This window comes from Moschus berezovskii, chromosome 2 (assembly GCF_049115385.1).
Source record: "Moschus berezovskii isolate FMDL1 chromosome 2, NW_MosBer_1.0, whole genome shotgun sequence".
Classification (NCBI taxonomy): Eukaryota; Metazoa; Chordata; class Mammalia; order Artiodactyla; family Moschidae; genus Moschus; species Moschus berezovskii.
In genome coordinates this window covers 45188240-45208235 of record NC_142461.1, presented here as the reverse complement: position 1 = coordinate 45208235, position 19996 = coordinate 45188240, and the positions used below count along the sequence as shown (strand labels likewise).

General features: G+C 35.0%; 1 protein-coding gene across 7 annotated transcripts in view; it reads left to right on the top strand.

Moving 5' to 3' along the window:
* Window positions 1–19996, top strand: part of NBEAL1 (neurobeachin like 1) — a 165186-nt gene that overhangs the window by 129114 nt on the left and 16076 nt on the right. For all 7 annotated transcript variants that reach the window (XM_055398718.2, XM_055398716.2, XM_055398714.2 and 4 more), the window contains 8 exons: window positions 1309–1418; window positions 5585–5702; window positions 8332–8429; window positions 10936–11052; window positions 15165–15254; window positions 16574–16683; window positions 17122–17294; window positions 18268–18362. In XM_055398718.2, the coding sequence (XP_055254693.2) occupies window positions 1309–1418; window positions 5585–5702; window positions 8332–8429; window positions 10936–11052; window positions 15165–15254; window positions 16574–16683; window positions 17122–17294; window positions 18268–18362 (911 nt within the window). The remainder of the gene's footprint in view (window positions 1–1308; window positions 1419–5584; window positions 5703–8331; window positions 8430–10935; window positions 11053–15164; window positions 15255–16573; window positions 16684–17121; window positions 17295–18267; window positions 18363–19996) is intronic.

Here is a 19996-nt window from a genome sequence, read left to right as displayed (position 1 = left end):
GCCAGTTACTATCATGACTAAAAAATTCTAGACATCATAGGCAGATGCAACATTGTCTTAGAAAGAATTGACACTTTTAATTCTTTGTGTTGTTTCTTAAGAATGAAAAATCCTTTCTCATGATCTCCCTTCACTGTCCAGAGCTGGGTCATGTACCAACCCCTATGCCAGTCACCTGCAACAAGCATGAAATATAGGGCAGGATGCACACGTGAATAAAATAAAGTTTCTGCTATTAGATAAGAAAGGATGGCTGTCAGGTGGCCACCAGTATCTGCCATATAGTAGTTGAGTTAAGGCCACAGACCCTGCATCGTGATATTTTATGACATTTAAACTTCTCTCCAGCTTTAAGGACACACTGATATTTTTAGATAACTTCTTTAATGAAGGACTTTTGTGTTAACACTTTTCCCTTTCCATATGGATGAACAAGAAAATCTTATCTTTGGGAGAGTTTTGTCAAAATACTGTCTTCTATCATAACTAGTATGAGCAAATGTTTATTATGTCAGTATCTATTTAAAATAGTGTTGTAGAAATATATTGTCCTTCCGTAAGGTAAACTTGAGTGAGTTTAAGGTATAAGTTACACCCAAAAACTTTAAGTCACTGGATTTTGTAAATTAACCATTAGAGGAACTGTGTTAATTCTTTTTAATGTATGAAGAATGCTTACCGTTGCATTTTTGTTCAGATTAAGATTTTGGTCATAATTATAATTTTTCTCAATTTCTCAGCAAAAAATAAACTATTTATCTTCTAATAACTAATTATAGTTTATTTTTTTCTAATAACTCATTTTAAACTATCTTATTTTCATTTACTTTTTTGATCAACTGTTAAAATGCATTCTAATAGATGAGTTATTTTTACCTGTTCAATGAATTTACTCAAGAAGGAAACTTAATAAGTGGGATAGATTGTGAGTTTGAGATTGACATGTACATTCTGCTATATTTAAAATAGATTAACAGTAAGGACCTGCTGTGTAGCACAGAGAAGTGTACTCAGTGCTCTGTAATAACCTAATTCAGGAAAGAATTTGAAAAAGATACATGTCTATGCATGGCTGAGTCACTTTGCTCTGTACCTGAAGCTAACACACCATTGTTGATCAACTGTACCCCAATAGAAAATAAAAAAATTTTAATTAATTTTTTAAGTCAAATTTTATAAAAACTTGATTCTCATCTTTTAATAAACGAAGAAAAATCTTAGTTTTGCTAAGGTATATATCCTTTTATTTATTTTTCTTGATTTATTTAAATCTAAAATGATTTGATACATTTATTTTTTATGTCTTAGAATTTAACTTGGGTCGTCTACAAGTTTCCAAAGAACTAGTAAATGATGTCGTTCTCCCCAAATGGGCTAAGTCTGCTGAAGATTTCATCTATAAACATAGGAAAGCTCTGGTAAGATTTTTATGTTTAGTTATTAAGCAGATTAATAAGATAAAGATATATGTGTTTTCCAGAGGATGATGGAATAAAGTATAGCTATTATTTTTCTTCATTAATTTGTAATCTGTATTATATGCTGTTTTAGAAAGTATAATATAGTAATCTATTTTGAGGTTATGTATCTTCTGATATAGTGAGACTATAGTAGTACTGTCCCTCAGATATATAGCAAAAAAAATAATTCACTTCTGTAAGGCATCTGCCTGTTGTATGTATGTTTCAGTCACCAAGCTGGTGTAGTGTGATATGTCATAGTTCCCGTATTTGTTTCAAATCTATCAAGGATAAGAACATTGTTTTTTCCTCTGAAGGAATTCAGTATGTTTTTAATAAGATAGCTAAATAAATACTAAATACTACTTAAGTGTTTTGCTAGTTTTTAGCAAAGTTTCTATTTTGGAGTTGAAGGACTAGTAAGAGTTCATTTAATATTGCTGTTATGTTATTATCTTGAAGACACTGTTTCCGCCTCCACACCCACAGAGCCCACCTAATTTTCTATCTAAACTGAAATGTTTCAGATTCTAGAACTAAATGGCCAATACCTGGGAACATTCCTTGTTGTTGGTAGGTAGTTTGTCAAACTTCAAAATTCTGGATTAGTTTATAATTTGTTGTTGTTGTTCAGTCTCTAAGTAATGTCCGAATCTTTGTGACCCCATGGACTGCAGCATGCCAGCCTTCCCTGGTCTTCACTATCTCCTGGAGTTTGCTCGGATTCATGTCCATTGAGTGGGTCCGTCTCATCCTCTGTCACCCTCTTCTTTTGCCTTCAACCTTTCTCAGCATCAGGGTCTTTTCCAATGAGTCAGCTGTTCTCTTCTAGATTATAATACTTCTAAGCAATAACTCCATGCATGAATAAAGAATTGGGGAAAAAAGTAAAACAACTCTGAAAAATAATCTATAACTTTTTAACTAGGCAGAAACTTTTCAGATGCTTCCTGTGAACTATCTGGTTTAAGCTGTGAACTGTCACAGTACCACATATGCCTTCCCCTTTAATGGTTAAATAGTAACAGGATCAGTGCAGATTCCAGAGGAAAGAAAGTAAACCCCATCTCTTAATGGTGGGAGTGAGAAAGAATTGCAACTATCTTTAATCCACCACACAGAGGCTGCCCTTTGGCCTCGAAGTGTTTACATTCCTTCCACATGCAAAATGAGCATACTTCCTCTTAAGATCTTCCCACAGTCCCACCTTATTAAGGTAGGGTTCTGCAGACCTTTTGTAAAGGACCAGGTAGTAAATATTTTTGTTAGCTCTAAGTTTAGTGTTTGTTGAAATTCTGCCATTCTAGTGCAAAAGAAAATGGGATATGGCTGTCTTCTACTAATCTACAAATCTGAATGCAAGTAAGGTTTGGCCCACAAGCAGTAGTTTTGCTGATCCCTGCAGAAAGCCATGAGACCTGAAGTCCAGAGTCTTATTAGTCATGTACATCAAATCCATGTGTGGATGAAACTACTACGGTGTATCTCCTCTTAGATCTGAAGGCTATGAAGTAGATACAAGTTAATCCCCCACGTAACAACAGTAGTGTAATAAGGACAGGAGAACTATAATAGACACTAACATTCGAAAGGGAGTGAGACACTAGAGGCACCTAACTTCTTCCTGTGAACTTCTAACTGTTCACAGCAGTTCAGAATTCTAGCCTGGACATGCTCTCAGTTCCTGTATAGCCCACTGCTATTCCATGATAATTGGTTTTCCATAAATCATTTTGTTCTACCCTCAGGCGTTTGGGCTTTTGCTGAGTCATTCTTTTCCATAAAAACTAAAACAAAAAATGTTTTTACAAGAATATCTTTGCCAGCCGCTTTCCTAATTGTAGTAAGTTGGAAGCCAGTGGTAAAGAACCCATCTGCCAATGCAGGAGACTCAAGAAATGTGGATTTGATCCCGGGGTTAAGCCAGGCTTCAGCAATACGTGAACTGTGAACTTCCAGATGTTCAAGCTGATTTTAGAAAAGGCAGAGGAACCAGAGATCAAATTGCCAACATCTGCTGGATCATGGAAAAAGCAAGAGAGTTCCAGAAAAACATCTATTTCTGCTTCATTGACTATGCCAAAGCCTTTGACTGTGTGGATCACAACAAACTGTGGAAAATTCTGAAAGAGATGGGAATACCAGACCACCTGACCTGCCTCTTGAGAAACCTGTATGCAGGTCAGGAAGAAACAGTCAGAACTGGACATGGAACAACCGACTGGTTCCCAATAGGAAAAGGAGTACGTCAAGGTTGTATATTGTCCCCCTGTTTATTTAACTTATATGCAGAGTACATCCTGAGGAACGCTGGGCTAGAAGAAGCACAAGCTGGAATCAAGATTGCCAGGAGAAATATCAGTAACCTCAGATATGCAGATGACACCACCCTTATGGCAGAAAGTGAAGAGGAACTCAAAAGCCTCTTGATGAAAGTGAAAGAGGAGAGTGAAAAAGTTGGCTTGAAGCTCAACATTCAGAAAACTAAGATCATGGCATCTGGTCCCATCACTTCATGGGGAAATAGATGGGGAAACAGTGGAAACAGCGTCAGACTTTATTTTTTTGGGCTCCAAAATCACTGCGGATGCTGACTGCAGCCATGAAATTAAAAAACGCTTACTCCTTGGACGGAAAGTTATGACCAACCTAGATAGCATATTAAGAAGCAGAGACATTACTTTGCAAACTAGTCAAGGCTATGGTTTTTCCAGTGGTCATGTATGGATGTGAGAGTTGGACTATAAAGAAAGCTGAGCACCGAAGAATTGATGCTTTTGAACTGTGGTGTTGGAGAAGACTCTTGAGAGTCCCTTGGACTGCAAGGAGATCCAACGAGTCCATTCTAAAGGACATCAGTTCTGGGTGTTCATTGGAAGGACTGATGCTAAAGCTGAAACTCCAATACTTTGGCCACTTCATGCGACGAGTTGACTCACTGGAAAAGACTCTGATGCTGGGAAGGACTGGGGGCGGGAGAAGGGGACGACAGAGAATGAGATGGCTGGATGGCATCACTGACTCGATGGAGGTGAGTTTGAGTGAACTCCGGGAGTTGGTGATGGACAGGGAGGCCTGGCGTGCTGTGATTCATGGGGTCACAAAGAGTCGGACATGACTGAGTGACTTAACTTGGGAAAATCCCCTGGAGAAGGATATGGCAACCCACTACAGTATTCTTGCCTGGAGAATCTCATGGACAGAGGAGCCCGGTGGGCTATGGTCCATAGAGTCACAAAGGGTCAGACACGATTGAGCGACTTAACATGCACATGCACAAGAGTATCGTTGCCTGCCTCTTTCCTCATAGTAAGTTGGAAGCCAAAAATCTTCTTATTTTTTGAACAGTTTTTATCTTTCTCAGTTTGAACTAATGCGATTTCTTTTAAAATGTTGTGGGTTTCTTATAAATCAACTCTATTGAGCAAAAAACAGTCCACATTACAAGATTGTCCATTATCTCCTTTGAGCTCAGGGGGAGGCTACAACAGGAAAATGTTCTTAACGTTCTTAAGAGGCTCTATTTTCTATTTGAATGGGTCTGTGACACACAACCTCAGATCTTTGACATCTCAGTAGATTGTCTTATAGCCACACTCTTGATTTTGATGGCTCGGTGGTAAGGAATCTGCCAGCAATGCAGGAGATGCAGGAGACTCGGACGTTGATCCTTGGGTCTGGAAGATCCCCTGAAGAGGGAAATGGCAACCCACTTCAGTATTCTTGCTTGGGAAATTCCATGGACAGAGAGAATTGAATTTCTAGACAACTGTTTCAGTAGAAGTTTCACAACAAAAATGTATTCTACAGCTATCATTAAGTTTTTTGTTGTTCATATTTGGGCTATTAGAATGTATTTTATTTTCATCACCCAATAGTTAGGAAATATATATGTAATAAATATTAATAAATATGATATCTGTATTATCCTAGATAGAATATAGTCAATATTTATAATGATGTTAGATACATACTTAATGTCATTTTGAGATAATTTTATTTTATTTACAGCATTAATATTTGTATGTGGAAATGTTTCAAATGCTCTTACTTTTTCAAAGGACCCATGTTTACACTGTCATCAAAGGTAACTATATTAATGATTAAATTTGTTCTCTTTCTAGGAGTCCGAATATGTTTCTGCTCATCTTCATGAATGGATAGATCTGATTTTTGGCTATAAACAGAGGGGGCCGGCTGCAGTGGAGGCACTCAATGTTTTCTATTACTGTAGTTACGAAGGTATAAGCCTATATACTTTTTCTCTTATATTATGTTGATAGAAAATATTAGAAATTCCCTGACTCTCCGGTGGTTAGGAATCTGTTCTTCCACTACAAGGGGCATAAATTTGATCCCTGGTAGGGAAATAAGATCCTGCATGCCACAGGATGCCGTCAAAAAAAGGGAAAATATTATTTAATATGTATTTATACATGGTATTTTAGACATAACTATTTAACACGAGAAAGACTACATTTTAAAAATACGTTTAGGGATTTCCCTGGTGGCCCAGTGGTTGAGAATCCATCTTACAATGCAGGGGATGTGGATTCCATCCCTCGTTGGGGAACTAGGATCCTACATGCTGTGGAACAACTGAACCTGTGTTCTGCAACTAGAGAAAACCCGTTCACCACAATGAAGACCCAGCACAGCCAAAAAATTAAAAATAAATAATTAATTAAAAACCAACCAGCTACTTGTGGGGGGCTGTCAAGATGGTGGAATAGTAGGATGTAAAGCTCACTTCCTCCCACAAAAAAAAAAAAAACACAAAAATTAAAAAAAATAGCTTTAGTGACTTTTTCTGTTTGAAAGAGTACTTTTTTTAAACAATAGTTTCATTTATCCCATCTCTAAATTTAAACATCCATTTGATCATGATTTGACTCAAAATATGGAGAATGAAATCTACTTGTTCTCAGTGGAAAGAAAATATAATGAGTTGTCTGCACCAAGTCTACTGTATATTATCTTTTACCATAGATTCATAGTAAACTTCATCTTATTGAACTTCTCTTTAAACTTGCATGGAAAATATCTCCATAAAATATTTTAATGAAATAAATTCTCTCTTACATAAGGAATCTGAGATGCTTTAAAGCTAGGAAGAGATGACAGAAATAACCACAATATTTTTCTTGAAGGGACATGTAGAATTTATGAACTGTCATGGAATTGTTATGTACCAAATGTGTACTAGAACTTATGAACAGGTTTTCTTTAGGATGAATGAAAATGAATGTAAAGGTTGAGATAACAGGGCCTCATATGTCTTTGAAATGTGAGCAGCCCCAACACTTTTGGATAGTAATATCCTTGGGAAGCCTTGGTGAATCTGCTTTGTCTTTATGCTATAAATAGTTGGGTTGAGTACTGGTGGAAATAAGAGGTAAATATTTGCCATTGTTGCTGTGTTCGTTGTTTAGTTGCTAAGTTGTATCTGACTCTTGCTACCCCATGGACTGTAGCCTGCCAGGCTCCTCTGTCCATGGGATTTTCCAGGCAAGAATACTGGAGTGGGTTGCCATTTCCTTCTTCAGAGTGCTGGTTTAAAAAAAAAATAGGTACATATATGCAAATCAAATTATAAGGATCAAATATTGGTGGTATTAAATATTTTGATCTCTGGCCATATGTGTCCTGTTCAGGCAAGTCTGAATATACAGTATTAAATTGTTAACACACTTTATAGAAGACTTTTTAGAATTATGAATAAAATATTTTCCAGTGATAATAAGATGACACTATTTGAGCAAACTCTGGAAATAGTGAAGAATAGAGGAGCCTGCCGTGGTGCAGTCCATGGGGTTGCAACGTCAGATGTGACTTAGCGACTAAACAACATTTTGATGGCTAGCTCAGTGCATTTTCTGAAGGCTTTGAAAGGCTTAAGAAGAATTTCTTCTGTATAATATTTCTGTTTATTTTATTTTTATTTGTGCTGGGTCTTTGTTGCTTCACGTAGTCCTTTTCTAATTGTTATGAGAGAGGCTACTCCTCGTGTGGTGCATGGGCTTCTCATCGCAATGGCTTCTCTTGTTATGGAGCACAGGGTCTGGGCGTATGGGCTTTAGTCTTGTGGCACTTGGGCACGGGCTTAGTTGCTCCGCTTCGTGAGGAAATCTTCACAGATCAGGAATAGAACTCATGTCACCTGCAGTGACCGGCGGATTCTTATCCACTGTATTACCAGGGAAGTCCAGGAGTTCTTTTCTAATCCTTCCATAGAGCTAATACTTCTAAAGATCATGAATAGTATGAAGTTTTGTGAATTGAACAGAGCCCACTTGACTTTTGGTAAATAGACAAGCTTGTTCTACTTTACCCTACTTGGTTCATTTGGTAACAGTTTTGTAGGGAGGTAGCATAACATGGTAGTTAGGAGCATAGATTTTGAAATCAGACTTTACTTACTTTGGTCAAATGCTAGCCATGTAACAATCTCTATTAAGTATGACTTGGTATAGTCAGTTTGCCAGAGCATCACTTTTCCCAACTTTTATTAGATAGACAGTATAGCAGCATTTTTGTGTGGTTATTACACTTGTTTCAGCTTCACTGTCATGAAGAAAGCAATCAGGTGTACAGTGAGTATACTGTGTATTTTTCCAAGAGAAACTTTTGTAGACTTTTATGGACACTTTTATAGTTAACTTTTGGTTAAAGCCTTTTTAGTTGTAAATAGTGGATGGAATTTATTTTTATGTATATTTAATATCTGAAGTGTTACTGATTTTTTAAAAATTTGCTTCTTTCCATTCAGAATATTTTGTTGAAAATATACTAATCAGTCTCTGATATTTTAAACAGTTGAGTGGCTTACTGATTTGTTTTCACTGATTTGGCTTCTTTTTCTTGGTTTTAGGAGCTGTGGATCTGGATGCCTTAACAGATGAGAAGGAAAGAAAAGCCTTAGAAGGGATGATTAACAATTTTGGGCAAACACCTTGTCAACTGTTAAAGGTAAAGCGTAAAAGTTACTAATTACATAAGTCTAGAATTTAATTGCTAAGGAATAGTACTACCAGTATTTTCAATAATTTTAATGATTTAAAACTTTATTTCAGAATTATCTAGAATTTGGAAAAAAATTATACTGTGACTAAAAAAAAGTGAATTTAAATGATTGTTCTATTTTGAATAACAAAATATTACAGTCAAAATCCACATATTCAGTCAGTTTCTCTTGAGTCACAAAGGATTTATATTTACTCAAAAAGCCAATCACCTTTGTTTAGTTATCTCCTGAGAGGAAAAGGTGAGGTTGAAGGCCCCTGTCAGGTCAGCTATTATTCCCTCTTGTTTAAATGGAGAAGGAGGACTTTCCTGGTGATCCAGTGGTTAAGAATCTACACTGCCAGTGTAGGGGCCACCAGTTTGATCCCTGTTTGTCCACAGAGGGAAAAAAGGAGAGAGAGAGAAGGAAAAAAATTATCATAGAAGTTAGTCTAATATTAGTTTGCAAAGACATTTTTATCTTTGTTAGTGTGAATTTAGAAATGAAGAATACTTAATAATATAACATTTATTAAGTTAATACTGTCCTATGCTAGCACTGTGCTAAGTGATTTACCTAACCCTCACAGTAAATATTCAAAAATTATCGTTATTTTTTTAGATGATAAAGCTCTGTTTCATAGAAATTAATACCTAGCCTTAGAAAAGTCAAGTACTTTTTCCACCTTTACACAGCTAGAATGTGACTTGGGGCAGAATTTGGATGCCTGATCATCTAACTCCGAAGCCTTTCTGCCATCCTGTGTTTCCTCTGAATTAATAGCTGTAAACCCCCTTGTTGAACTTGTAGATCATTTTTCCAGTTCTTGTGGGTTGTTGTTTACATCCTAATTGTGACATTTTCTGACTTAGTTGTTTATTTATCCATCTGCCTCACTATATTATAGCTATGTTAAAGGCAATAACCTTCTTTTAATCATTTTTGTATCTTTCTTGCATATAGTTTGTGTGCAGTAAATATTTGTTGAATTGACATCTCCATAGCTATAATCGCGAAGGTAGATCTAAATTCTGGCTTATGGATATACTTCATTAATTCACTGATCAGACTGAGCTTTATAATTATTACTGTTCATTAGCAACAGTTTATTTGAAGTCTCCAATATTGATCTTTACAGAATATCCATATTTGAAATCAGTGCTTTAAACCTTACCTGCTGACAGTCAGAGGTAAAAGTAACAATAACAGAACACTTCATTGGACTTTGAAATAGATTCTATAGTAATTTTGCAGCAGCTTAACTTATTTTTTTAAACAAGGGTAGTATGAATTAGTTTTTATGATAAAAAATGTCATTAAAAATCAGCTTTTGGTTTCAAATAAAGTGAATACTCACATGGTTAATTGAGAGCTAAATATTGAATTAGAGCTGTCAAATCTATTTCCCATGATTTAATATTTTGGAGAACACTCTTGAGAGTCCCCTGGATTGATTGCAAAGAGATCAGACCAGTCATTCCTATAGGAAATCAGCCCTGACTATTCAGGGAGGACTGATGATGAAGCTGAAGCTCCAGTACTTAGGTATCTGATGCAAAGAGTTGACTCATTGGAAAAGACCCTGATGTTGGGAAAGATTGAAGGCAAAAGGAGACAGAAATGGCAGAGGATGATATGGTTAGATAGTATCACTGACTCAATGGACATGAATTTGTGCACACTCTAGGAAAAATTGCTGCAGTCCATGGGGTTACAGAGTCAGATACAAGCGATATTTTACAATAGAGACAGAAGAATCCTTTTTAGATAGAATTCTATTCTGCATTTTAACTGTGGCATTGGAATACTAATTTGACTTGTAATTCTCTTATTTAAAAAGATGATACTATCTTTTGTCTGTGACATAAAATCTAAGAAATAATAATAATTTATTTGAAAAGCAATGCAGCAATACCTGTAATTCAATTCCAATAATATGGACCTTCAGATATTATTTCAAGAATTATAAAGATTCACCCATTTTATAAACTTTGACTTTTGAATAATCCATTTAAGTTTACCAGTATATATACATCAGCATGTACCATATTTATGGTGCTCTTCTACATGTTTAAAATTCAAAACTGAATACGATTTACTTTCTTACTTTAAGATACCTATTGTCTAGTTGGAAAAGACCATAACCAACTATATATAATCCAACATAAAAAGAAATAAGTACTGAATGAAATGCTAAATAATGTAATGTGCAGAGGAAAATAATGAAAATGAATAATTAATTACTTCTGACTTAGAAATTCAAGGGAGATATCAGTAAGAAAGACTGTAGAATTAGGGTTTCTCTAGAAATTAAGAGAGCTGAGCTCTGCTGAGGGAATTGTCTGAGCAGTTCAGGTGTCAACAGTGCATAGAGTGTAATCCATTGAAACTAGAGTCCAGTATGTATAAGGGAATATAGTGAGAGGTGTTTTAATGTAATTATGAATTATTTTTTCTTAATTGTTTTTTAAGGAACCACACCCTTCTAGATTATCAGCAGAGGAAGCAGTGCAGAAGCAAGCCAAAACAGACACTTCAACCTTTAACCTATTTCAACACCTCCCTGAACTCAAGTCATTTTTTATAGAGGTAATCGCCAACGTGATAATATCAATAGATTTTCTCTATAAATTCTGTACACTTTCACATTCCTTTTATACCTTAATGGAGAGTATAGCTGTTAATACTTAATCCAAAACAGTAAATAATTCTTCACTTTTATATTCTTAGAATTTTTAAAGCAACCTTGTTGAATGCTTTTGTTTGCTGCTGAACTTTTTCTCCTGGCTTTCTCTCTTCTAATTTCATGTTTTCCTGAAGGAAACATAAGAAGGAAGGATAATTTGATTTAAATGGCTTCTTGTGTCAGTTGAGATGATACGTAGAGGAAATCTAAAATAACTTTTAATTATAGTGTCTATTCATATATAAAGTATGGCCCATGAGTCAACTTGTTAACTGCTAATATCAGAAGGAATAGTCAGTGAAGCATGATAAGTAATTAATGCAGTTCTTGAAAGAGTATGTTCAAATTCAAATGTTGAAATATACATATAGAGTTACAATTGATCCTTGAACAACACATGGTTGAGCACTGTGGGTAAACTTATACATGGGTTTTTTTCAGTAGCAAATACTAGACGTACTACATAATCTCTGGTTGGTTGAATTTGTGGGCAGAACTGCAGATAAGGAGGAACTGCAGGTACAGAGGGCTGACTATAAATTGTGTAATACATGGAGAGTTGGCATCCGTAACCCTTGAGTTGCTGAAGGGTCAGCTGTTTGAATAGTTCAGAATGTGAATGTGAAATGCGTTCATACCTATAAATGTGGTTAGAACAGATAATATTAACTCTTTTGAGAGAATAAAAATGATAAAAAGGTATCAAGAATATATTGAAGATGTACATAGAACGTGCAGTAACTCTTATGCAACATAACAGAGGTTGGTAAATGTTAAAGGGCCAGATAGTAAATATTTTGGGCTTTGTACCTACATATAATTTGAAGGTACTTAATTTCTTTCGATAGTGAAATGGGACATGCTTTTGTGTCCCAGGGAAGCTCATTAGCGACTCAGCACCCAACATATTTATCAGGGGCTGGTTGCTGAAGTACCCTCTGCCTAGCACATTCCAAATTCTAGACTCTCCAAAGAAAAGCAGGTACTTTAGATGATTGCCTGCACAGTCTAGACATAGTGAGCCATGTGCATCATTGAAGAAAAGTTTTATGTCCACATGAGGAAGTCTTTGCCTGCCAAGTTCCCTGATGCCAGCCAATGGCCAACCTTGCAAACAGCCTTCCTAAGGAGAGCAGTCTTAATTCTGCTGTTATATTTTTACTATACATAAAGTAACCCATAAATTCCTATTTGACCGCTAAATTGATGGACATGTAAGACTATAGTTATTATGTAATTCTGATAAGTATTTTCACTGCATCTAAGAATATACAGAATAATTGTGTACAAAAGATCTTCATGACCAAGATAATCACGACGGTGTGATCACTCACCTAGAGCCAGACGTCTTGGAATGTGAAGTCAAGTGAGCCTTAGAAAGCATCACTACGAACAAAGCTAGTGGAGGTGATGGAATTCCAGTTGAGCTATTTCAAATTTTGAAAGTTGATGCTGTGAAAGTGCTGCACTCAATATTTCAGCAAATTTGGAAAACTCAGCAGTGGCCACAGGACTGGAAAAGGTCAGTTTTCATTCCAATCCCGAAGAAAGGCAATGCCAAAGAATGCTCAAACTACTGCACAATTGCACTCATCTCGCACGCTAGTAAAGTCATGCTCAAAATTCTCCAAGCCAGGCTTCCAGCAATATGTGAACCATGAACTTCTAGATGTTCAAGCTGGTTTTAGAAAAGGCAGAGGAACCAGAGATCAAATTGCCAACATCCGCTGGATCATGGAAAAAGCAAGAGAGTTCCAGAAAAACATCTATGTCTGCTTCATTGACTATGCCAAAGCCTTTGTCTGTGTGGATGACAATAAACTGTGGGAAATTCTGAAAGAGATGGGAATCCCAGACCACCTGACCTGCCTCTTGAGAAACCTATTTGCAGGTCAGGAAGCAGCAGTTAGAACTGGGCATGGAACAACTGACTGGTTCCAAATAGGAAAAGGAGTACGTCAAGGTTGTATATTGTCACCCTGCTTATATAACTTATATGCAGAGTACATCATGAGGAACGCTGGGCTGGAAGAAGCATAAGCTGGAATCAAGATTGCCAGGAAAAATATCAATAACCTCAGATATGCAGATGACACCACCCTTATGGCAGAAAGTGAAGAGGAACTCAAAAGCCTCTTGATGAAAGTGAAAGAGGAGAGTGGAGAAGTTGGCTTAAAGCTCAACATTCAGAAAACAAAGATCATGGCATCTGGTCCCATCACTTCATGGCAAATAGATGGGGAAACAGTGGAAACAGTGTCAGAGTTTATTTTGGGGGGCTCCAAAATCCTGCAGATGCTGATTGCAGCCATGAAATTAAAAGACGCTTACCCCTTGGAAGGAAAGTTATGACCAACCTAGACAGCATATTAAAAAGCAGAGACATTACTTTGCCAACTAGTCAAGGCTATGGTTTTTCCATCTATTCAAGGCTATGATTTTTCCCGTGGTCATGTATGGATGTGAGAGTTAGACTGTGAAGAAAGTTGAGCGCTGAAGAATTAATGCTTTTGAACTGTGGTGTTGGAGAAAACTCTTGAGAGTCCCTTGGACTGCAAGGAGATCCAGCCAGTCCATCCTAAAGGAGATAAGTCCTGGGTGTTCATTGGAAGGACTGATGCTAAAGCTGAAACTCCAATACTTTGGCCACTTCATGTGAAGAGTTGACGCATTGGAAAAAACTCATGCTGGGAGGGATTGGGGGCAGGTGGAGAAGGGGACGACAGAGAATGAGATGGCTGGATGGCATCACTGACTCAATGGAGGTGAGTTTGAGTGAACTCCAGGAGTTGGTGATGGACAGGGAGGCCTGGCGTGCTGTGATTCATGGGGTCGCAAAGAGTCGGACACGACTGAGTGACTGAACTGAACTGAACTGAATCACTTATGGCATTTTTATAGTGTAATATATTCTGGGTTCTATCTGCAGTGCAGTGGCATTTGCCTCTCTCTGCACCCAAGTTACGTGGTAGCTTTCCTAGGGCCAGTATCTGGATTAGGATAAGGAATGCAATTGATATCCTTGGATACCAGTAATTGTTAATCCCTTTTCATCATCGTAAAAAAGAAGGTGTTTCCCACTCATATGAAAAGAGAAGGCCTCTCTTAGGTCTCTTCATAGGTGTTAAAATGGTGAAGAAAATTGATGTAGCAGTGAAAGCAGGAGCTTATTAAATGGATTCCTTCAGATATCATTTCCATTTATGCTTGTTTAAATGTCAGTCGTCTTCTCTTGATTAATTCACAGTATGAAGAGAAAAGATATATTCTAACTTTGTATGGTTATAATTATTTAGTTCATATAAAACTCTTAGAAAAGCACTTGGCTTGTAGTTTGTACCTAGTAATATTAGGTTATAATTTACCTCATAAATGTTAACGGTAATTTATGAACTATTGTCACATCAAGAAATTTACCTCAAATCTTTGTTCTCTTTAACATTGTAGTAAAATAATGGTAATGTAATAATGGCAATAATGTAATAAAATAATAAAATGATGTTTTCCAAGGAGTGTCTTTATTTTCTGGTTCTTTTGTTGTAGCTTTCAGGAAGGGCCTCAGGTAATGGAACAGATCTGTTTTTTGAAAGTTAAACCCAAAAGGAAAAGTCTAGAATGTATAACTAGTTTTTCCATTTCACTTATTTGAGTAATGTTTTCTTATAAAGTCTATATTTTCTACTTTATATTCATGTCATTAGGCATGGGAAAAAGAAATATTTTAAATCATTGGCTGTTTTAGATGGTTGTCACTCCTTGAAATCTACTTCCCTGTTTAACAGCAGAGTAGTGGAATACAAGAAGGTGATGGTTTCAGAACTTTCAAGTATGCCATTCAAACACGATATAAAATTCCTTTCTTGTATTTTAAATTAACTGGTAATATGTTTTGGATAGAGTAAAATGCTATATTACAGGGTTTATCTTTATTTAAAGAAATAGAAGTTTTCAATAATTTGTATCTAATTAAGATAAGAGGAACCAGCCAGTAAAACCTGTGTCCTTTATTTTATAGGGAATTAGTGACGGTATTCCACTAGTAAAGGCAGTTGTTCCCAAAAATCAGTCTCGTTCTTTTATGTCACAAGGGAGTCCTGAGTTACTGGTAAGTTGGTTTATACCTTTTTCACACTGCCATGACTATATCCATTACAACTTACTGAAAAAATTAAGAAAATAATTTTTTTTTAAAGTCTTTTAAAAAATTAATAGATAAGGGAATTCCCTAGCCATCCAGTGGTTAGTGCTTTATGCTTCCACTGCATGGGGGATGGGTTCTATCCCCAGTTGCCTGGTTGGAGAACCAAGATCCCACATGCTGCTGAACATGACCAAAAAAGGAAAAAAAAGATAAAATTTTTATAGAATTAATTTGATCAAGTATAAAAATGTATTTACATAGCTTTTAAGTAATTCTATAATTATAAAGTTTATTTGGAATAATAATTATGTGAAAAATACCAGGAAATTTTGTATAAGAAAAGTATGCTATAACATCTTATTAGATATTAAAATTTATCATAAAGCAGTGAAAATGAGATACAATACAGAACTGACAAAGGTCTAACCACCTGCAGGACATATTAGTGAGTATGTGAATTTTGTCCTTTACCGCTCCTGAAAATCCTGTGAGATAGGCGCGATGATTATTATTTCCCTTTTACAGATGGGGATTAAATCTCAGAAGTCACTTGCTCAGAGTCACAAAGCTAGCAAGTAAGGGATCTGGGACCCTAGCAAGTTGACCAAACATAGGTCTGTCTTATTTTATCACTTAGAGATGATAAGAATTTGAGCATAGCACAGTGAACAGTAGAGATTCCAGAGTTAGACGCATTTTTCTAATTATGCATATTGTGTGTTTGCTTAAATAAAACATCTTCAAAGATTAACAAAAATAATAAGTACTTTTTTTTAAGTGGCAGAATTCTTAAGCTATCTGAATTGTTTTTTTTTTTGGAAGTCTGTCCCTTTCATCAACGGGGAGTAAACTTTCCATTTTTTAATGTAAATATTCACTGTTATTGTCCCTACTAAAAGGAGACCTCTTTAACAATTCTTCCTAAATTCTACTTATGATTTATGTTCTAAGTGATAAGTATCTTATTTTTGTGGTAAGACTTGATCCTTAATTTCTTCTGACTACTGACTAATAGATGCTAGTATTTGAGAAATTTTGAGGAAAATAATCTTACTAAAGGAGGATACATTGGGACAACTTTTTTTGTAGTAGGAGAGCAATGAGATTTTTAACCATTTGAATTATTTTAAGACTTTTTTAATGAGTCTCATGCTTTAAGTACATAATCCTGCACTGTTCTCTAAATGACAAACGCTAATAACATCATGTGGACATTTGGTTATTTTGTGTTGCTTTCTTTAATCTTTTCATTTAAGGTTTGTCCTCATGTGTTTCTTTTCCAGATAACAGTAAGCATGAATTACATTATTGGAACCCATGGATGGCTACCGTATGACAGAAACATTTCTAATTACTTTACATTTATCAGGGATCAAACTGTGACAAATCCTAAGTAAGTAAATGGTCATTTAAAACAAAACAGGCACCTTTAGTATCTTATTGCCAGGAAAAACAAATAGATTAAAATTTCCAACTCCCAGGATTCCTGTTCCTGACATCCCTTTGTCTTGTCTTTATCCTTTGAGGCTATTTACAGAATTGACAGTCTTACTAAATTGGTTGTGAAAGTCAAGATTTAAATCATTTTCACGCCTTCACCAATCCCACTTTCTTTACACTTAATCCTCGAGACTATATTGTTATATATATTTTTGTTTTATTAATAATAAGATTAATGTATTTTCTGAATGTATCATTTATTAATAGATATTTCTAATTAAACATTTGAACAGACTTATTTTTTATTTCTTTTGGGAGAGATTAAAAAAATCATTGATATCAGTCTAAATGATCTTTTGCAGAAGAGTCTAATATTTAATTGTGTTTACAGAACTCAGCGTAGTATGAATGGCCCTTTTGCTCCAGGGCTGGAGATCACTTCTAAGCTATTTATAGTATCACATGATGCGAAGTTGCTTTTTAGTGCTGGACACTGGGATAATAGCATTCAAGTGATGTCACTTACAAAAGGCAAACTTATTTCACACAATATCAGACATATGGGTAAGCATTAACTCCCCCCACCCAAATTTTTGTTTTTGATTTCTAACCATAATAGTAGTACATGCCTCTTATATTATAAAAGACATGAATTTTACCTTTGAAATTGAGTGAACTTTTGGATAGAGTGTTATGAATATTCTTTCTTTAAGAGTGTCTAATGTATTTTGGGTATACTAAGCATCATATAAATTAAATACAGCTTCACAGTATTGGAAAGATGCTAGGGTAAGTCTGAAAAAATTGGTTGATAGAATAAGAATTTTATGACAAAATGGTAAAAAATAATCTTTCATAGTTGAATAAGAAGTCACCTGTTCTATTACTTTGTTATGGGTAAAGCATGAAATAGGTAAAATTGTTGAATATAGTTTAATCTGGTGCTTCCTAATATCTCAATCTTTTCAACGTAAGGATAAATCGTTGAGTAGATTTTTTTTTTTCCCCAATAAAGCTGTTAAGAAAGGGAAATAGTCTGCTACTAATTCTGCGCCAGTGATTTCCAAGATGTCACTTAGCGCAGGTTTTTTCAGTTTAGGGAAAATATATTTTGTGAATTTATGGTGTAACATGTACTGTTTTAGTTAGGGACACATATTCAGTAGGATTGCAGTTCCAGTAGTAGTAGAAGGTAAATGGAGATGAGACAGTGAGGGACAGAGAAGAGTATCAAAATAAGTGGGGATTCATTTGAAGCTACTTAAACTCATGCCAAGATTCTGGCAGGCATATTTTGCCTTATGTCTAGTCGTTACCTCCGAAGAAGGGTGGCCTCAAAGAAGGCTCTCCTACATGATTTAAGTGACTTCCTTTCCTGTGTCACTCTTTCCCAGTGCTTTTCCAATGGCATTCCTACATTTCTCTCTGCTAGAACAACTGATTTAGTGATAGTTTGAAATAACCTAAAATTGCCCCTGTATTTCTGTTTCAGTCAAACTATGCCATTTCATTTTTTTTACATTCTTTTTTCTTACAGATATTGTGACTTGTTTAGCTACAGATTACTGTGGAATACATTTGATTTCTGGTTCCAGAGATACTACATGTATGATATGGCAGATTACCCAACAGGTAGTCACACATTTAAATACTCTGGGTTTAGATCAGAAATTCTCCCTGGGATACTACTGAGATGTCTTAATAGTCAGTGAATTTTTCTCTGACATTGAATGAATATTTGAGCTCCTTTGCCCTCTTTTACCCCTCATTCTGTTCTGTCTTAATCACCACTTTTTTCCTAGATTTATTGTCCTGATTCATAACATTATCTCGTATTACTTTCCAAAGATTGCTCCTTGTTAACTTCTTCTAGAAAAATGGTTATTTTTCTTGTCTTTGTTTACATAATATTCCTATTTTCCTTTCAAGTGGAAAAACTAGAAATTATAAATTTAGAATTTTCATCAACCTTGTTGTGTACTCTCATGATAATGTTGATGCAAGGAAGTGTCTTTCTCTTTATGGCTTCTGGATTTTCTACCTTGCTTAGAAAAATAAACAGGCTTTCTCTCACTCCAAATTTATGAAAATATCTAAAATATTTCTTGTAATACTTATTTTTTTACATTTCAATCTTTAATCCATTTCTAAATTTTATAACATAGAATATTTAATATTAGATGTATTAGTTATATAGATACATTATATAACAATATAGAATATAAAAATACATGCTTTTGTATATTTATGAGTAGAAATTTATGCCAACACAAATGATTACCCACTGAATTGGATCTTTTTCTAGATTTCCCTTTCTTCTATATCTATTCTATGTCAACATCAAAATGACTTTATTTTAGTAGTTTTAATATTTGGTAAGGCAGATCTTCTCTCACTGTGTTTCCTTTATTAAAGATTCTCAGCTATTCTTTCATGAGTTTTTATTCTTCCATATGAACTTTAAAAATATTTTAACTGTCCTGAAAACATTTCATTTTAGTCTTAATGAAATTATATTTAATTTCTATATTAGTGTGGATTGCAATTTTATAATTATTAATATTGCTAAAGAGGAAATGTCTTTCTGTATTTATTTCAGGTCTTTTTTCAATGTCCTTTGGTAAAATTTTTTAATAATTTTTTCCCCATTTAGGTCCTGTACTTTGTTATGTTTACTTTTAACTATCATTTTTTTATGACTGCTTCAGTAGAATTTAAAAAATCGTTTTTATTTCTAACTGACTATTGCTAAAGAAGTTATTGATTTCTATACAGTTATCTTGTATCTAATCAGTTTACCAAATCCTTTTATCTAACTCATAATTATTAGTATTTCTTGAATTTTCTGAAAACAGGGTAAATGCACATTCATGTGAACTGAAAATAGTGATTTTCTTTACTTTTTCCAGTATACTAATTACTTATTTTCTTACCCTTTTACATTGTTAGTGAATACAATAAAGCACAAAAATTACAGTGAGCATTCCTGTCTTAATGTCTGATTTTGATGAACTTGCCTTCACTTACTGTTTACTGTTAGGTTTCACAAATGGGTTTTGTGGGATTTTTTTTTATACTTCAGTGGTTACCTTCTTTCTTTCTTTCTTTTTTTTTGGTAGCTTTTTAGTTTTAACAAAATTTCAATTTACAGAAAAGATACAGAGGTAGTACATTTTTGCCATTTGCCTTAGCATTCTCTCCCTATCTTTTTCTCCTATCTTATTTTTTTTCCAGAACATTTTAAAAGCTGGAGATTTTATGTTCCT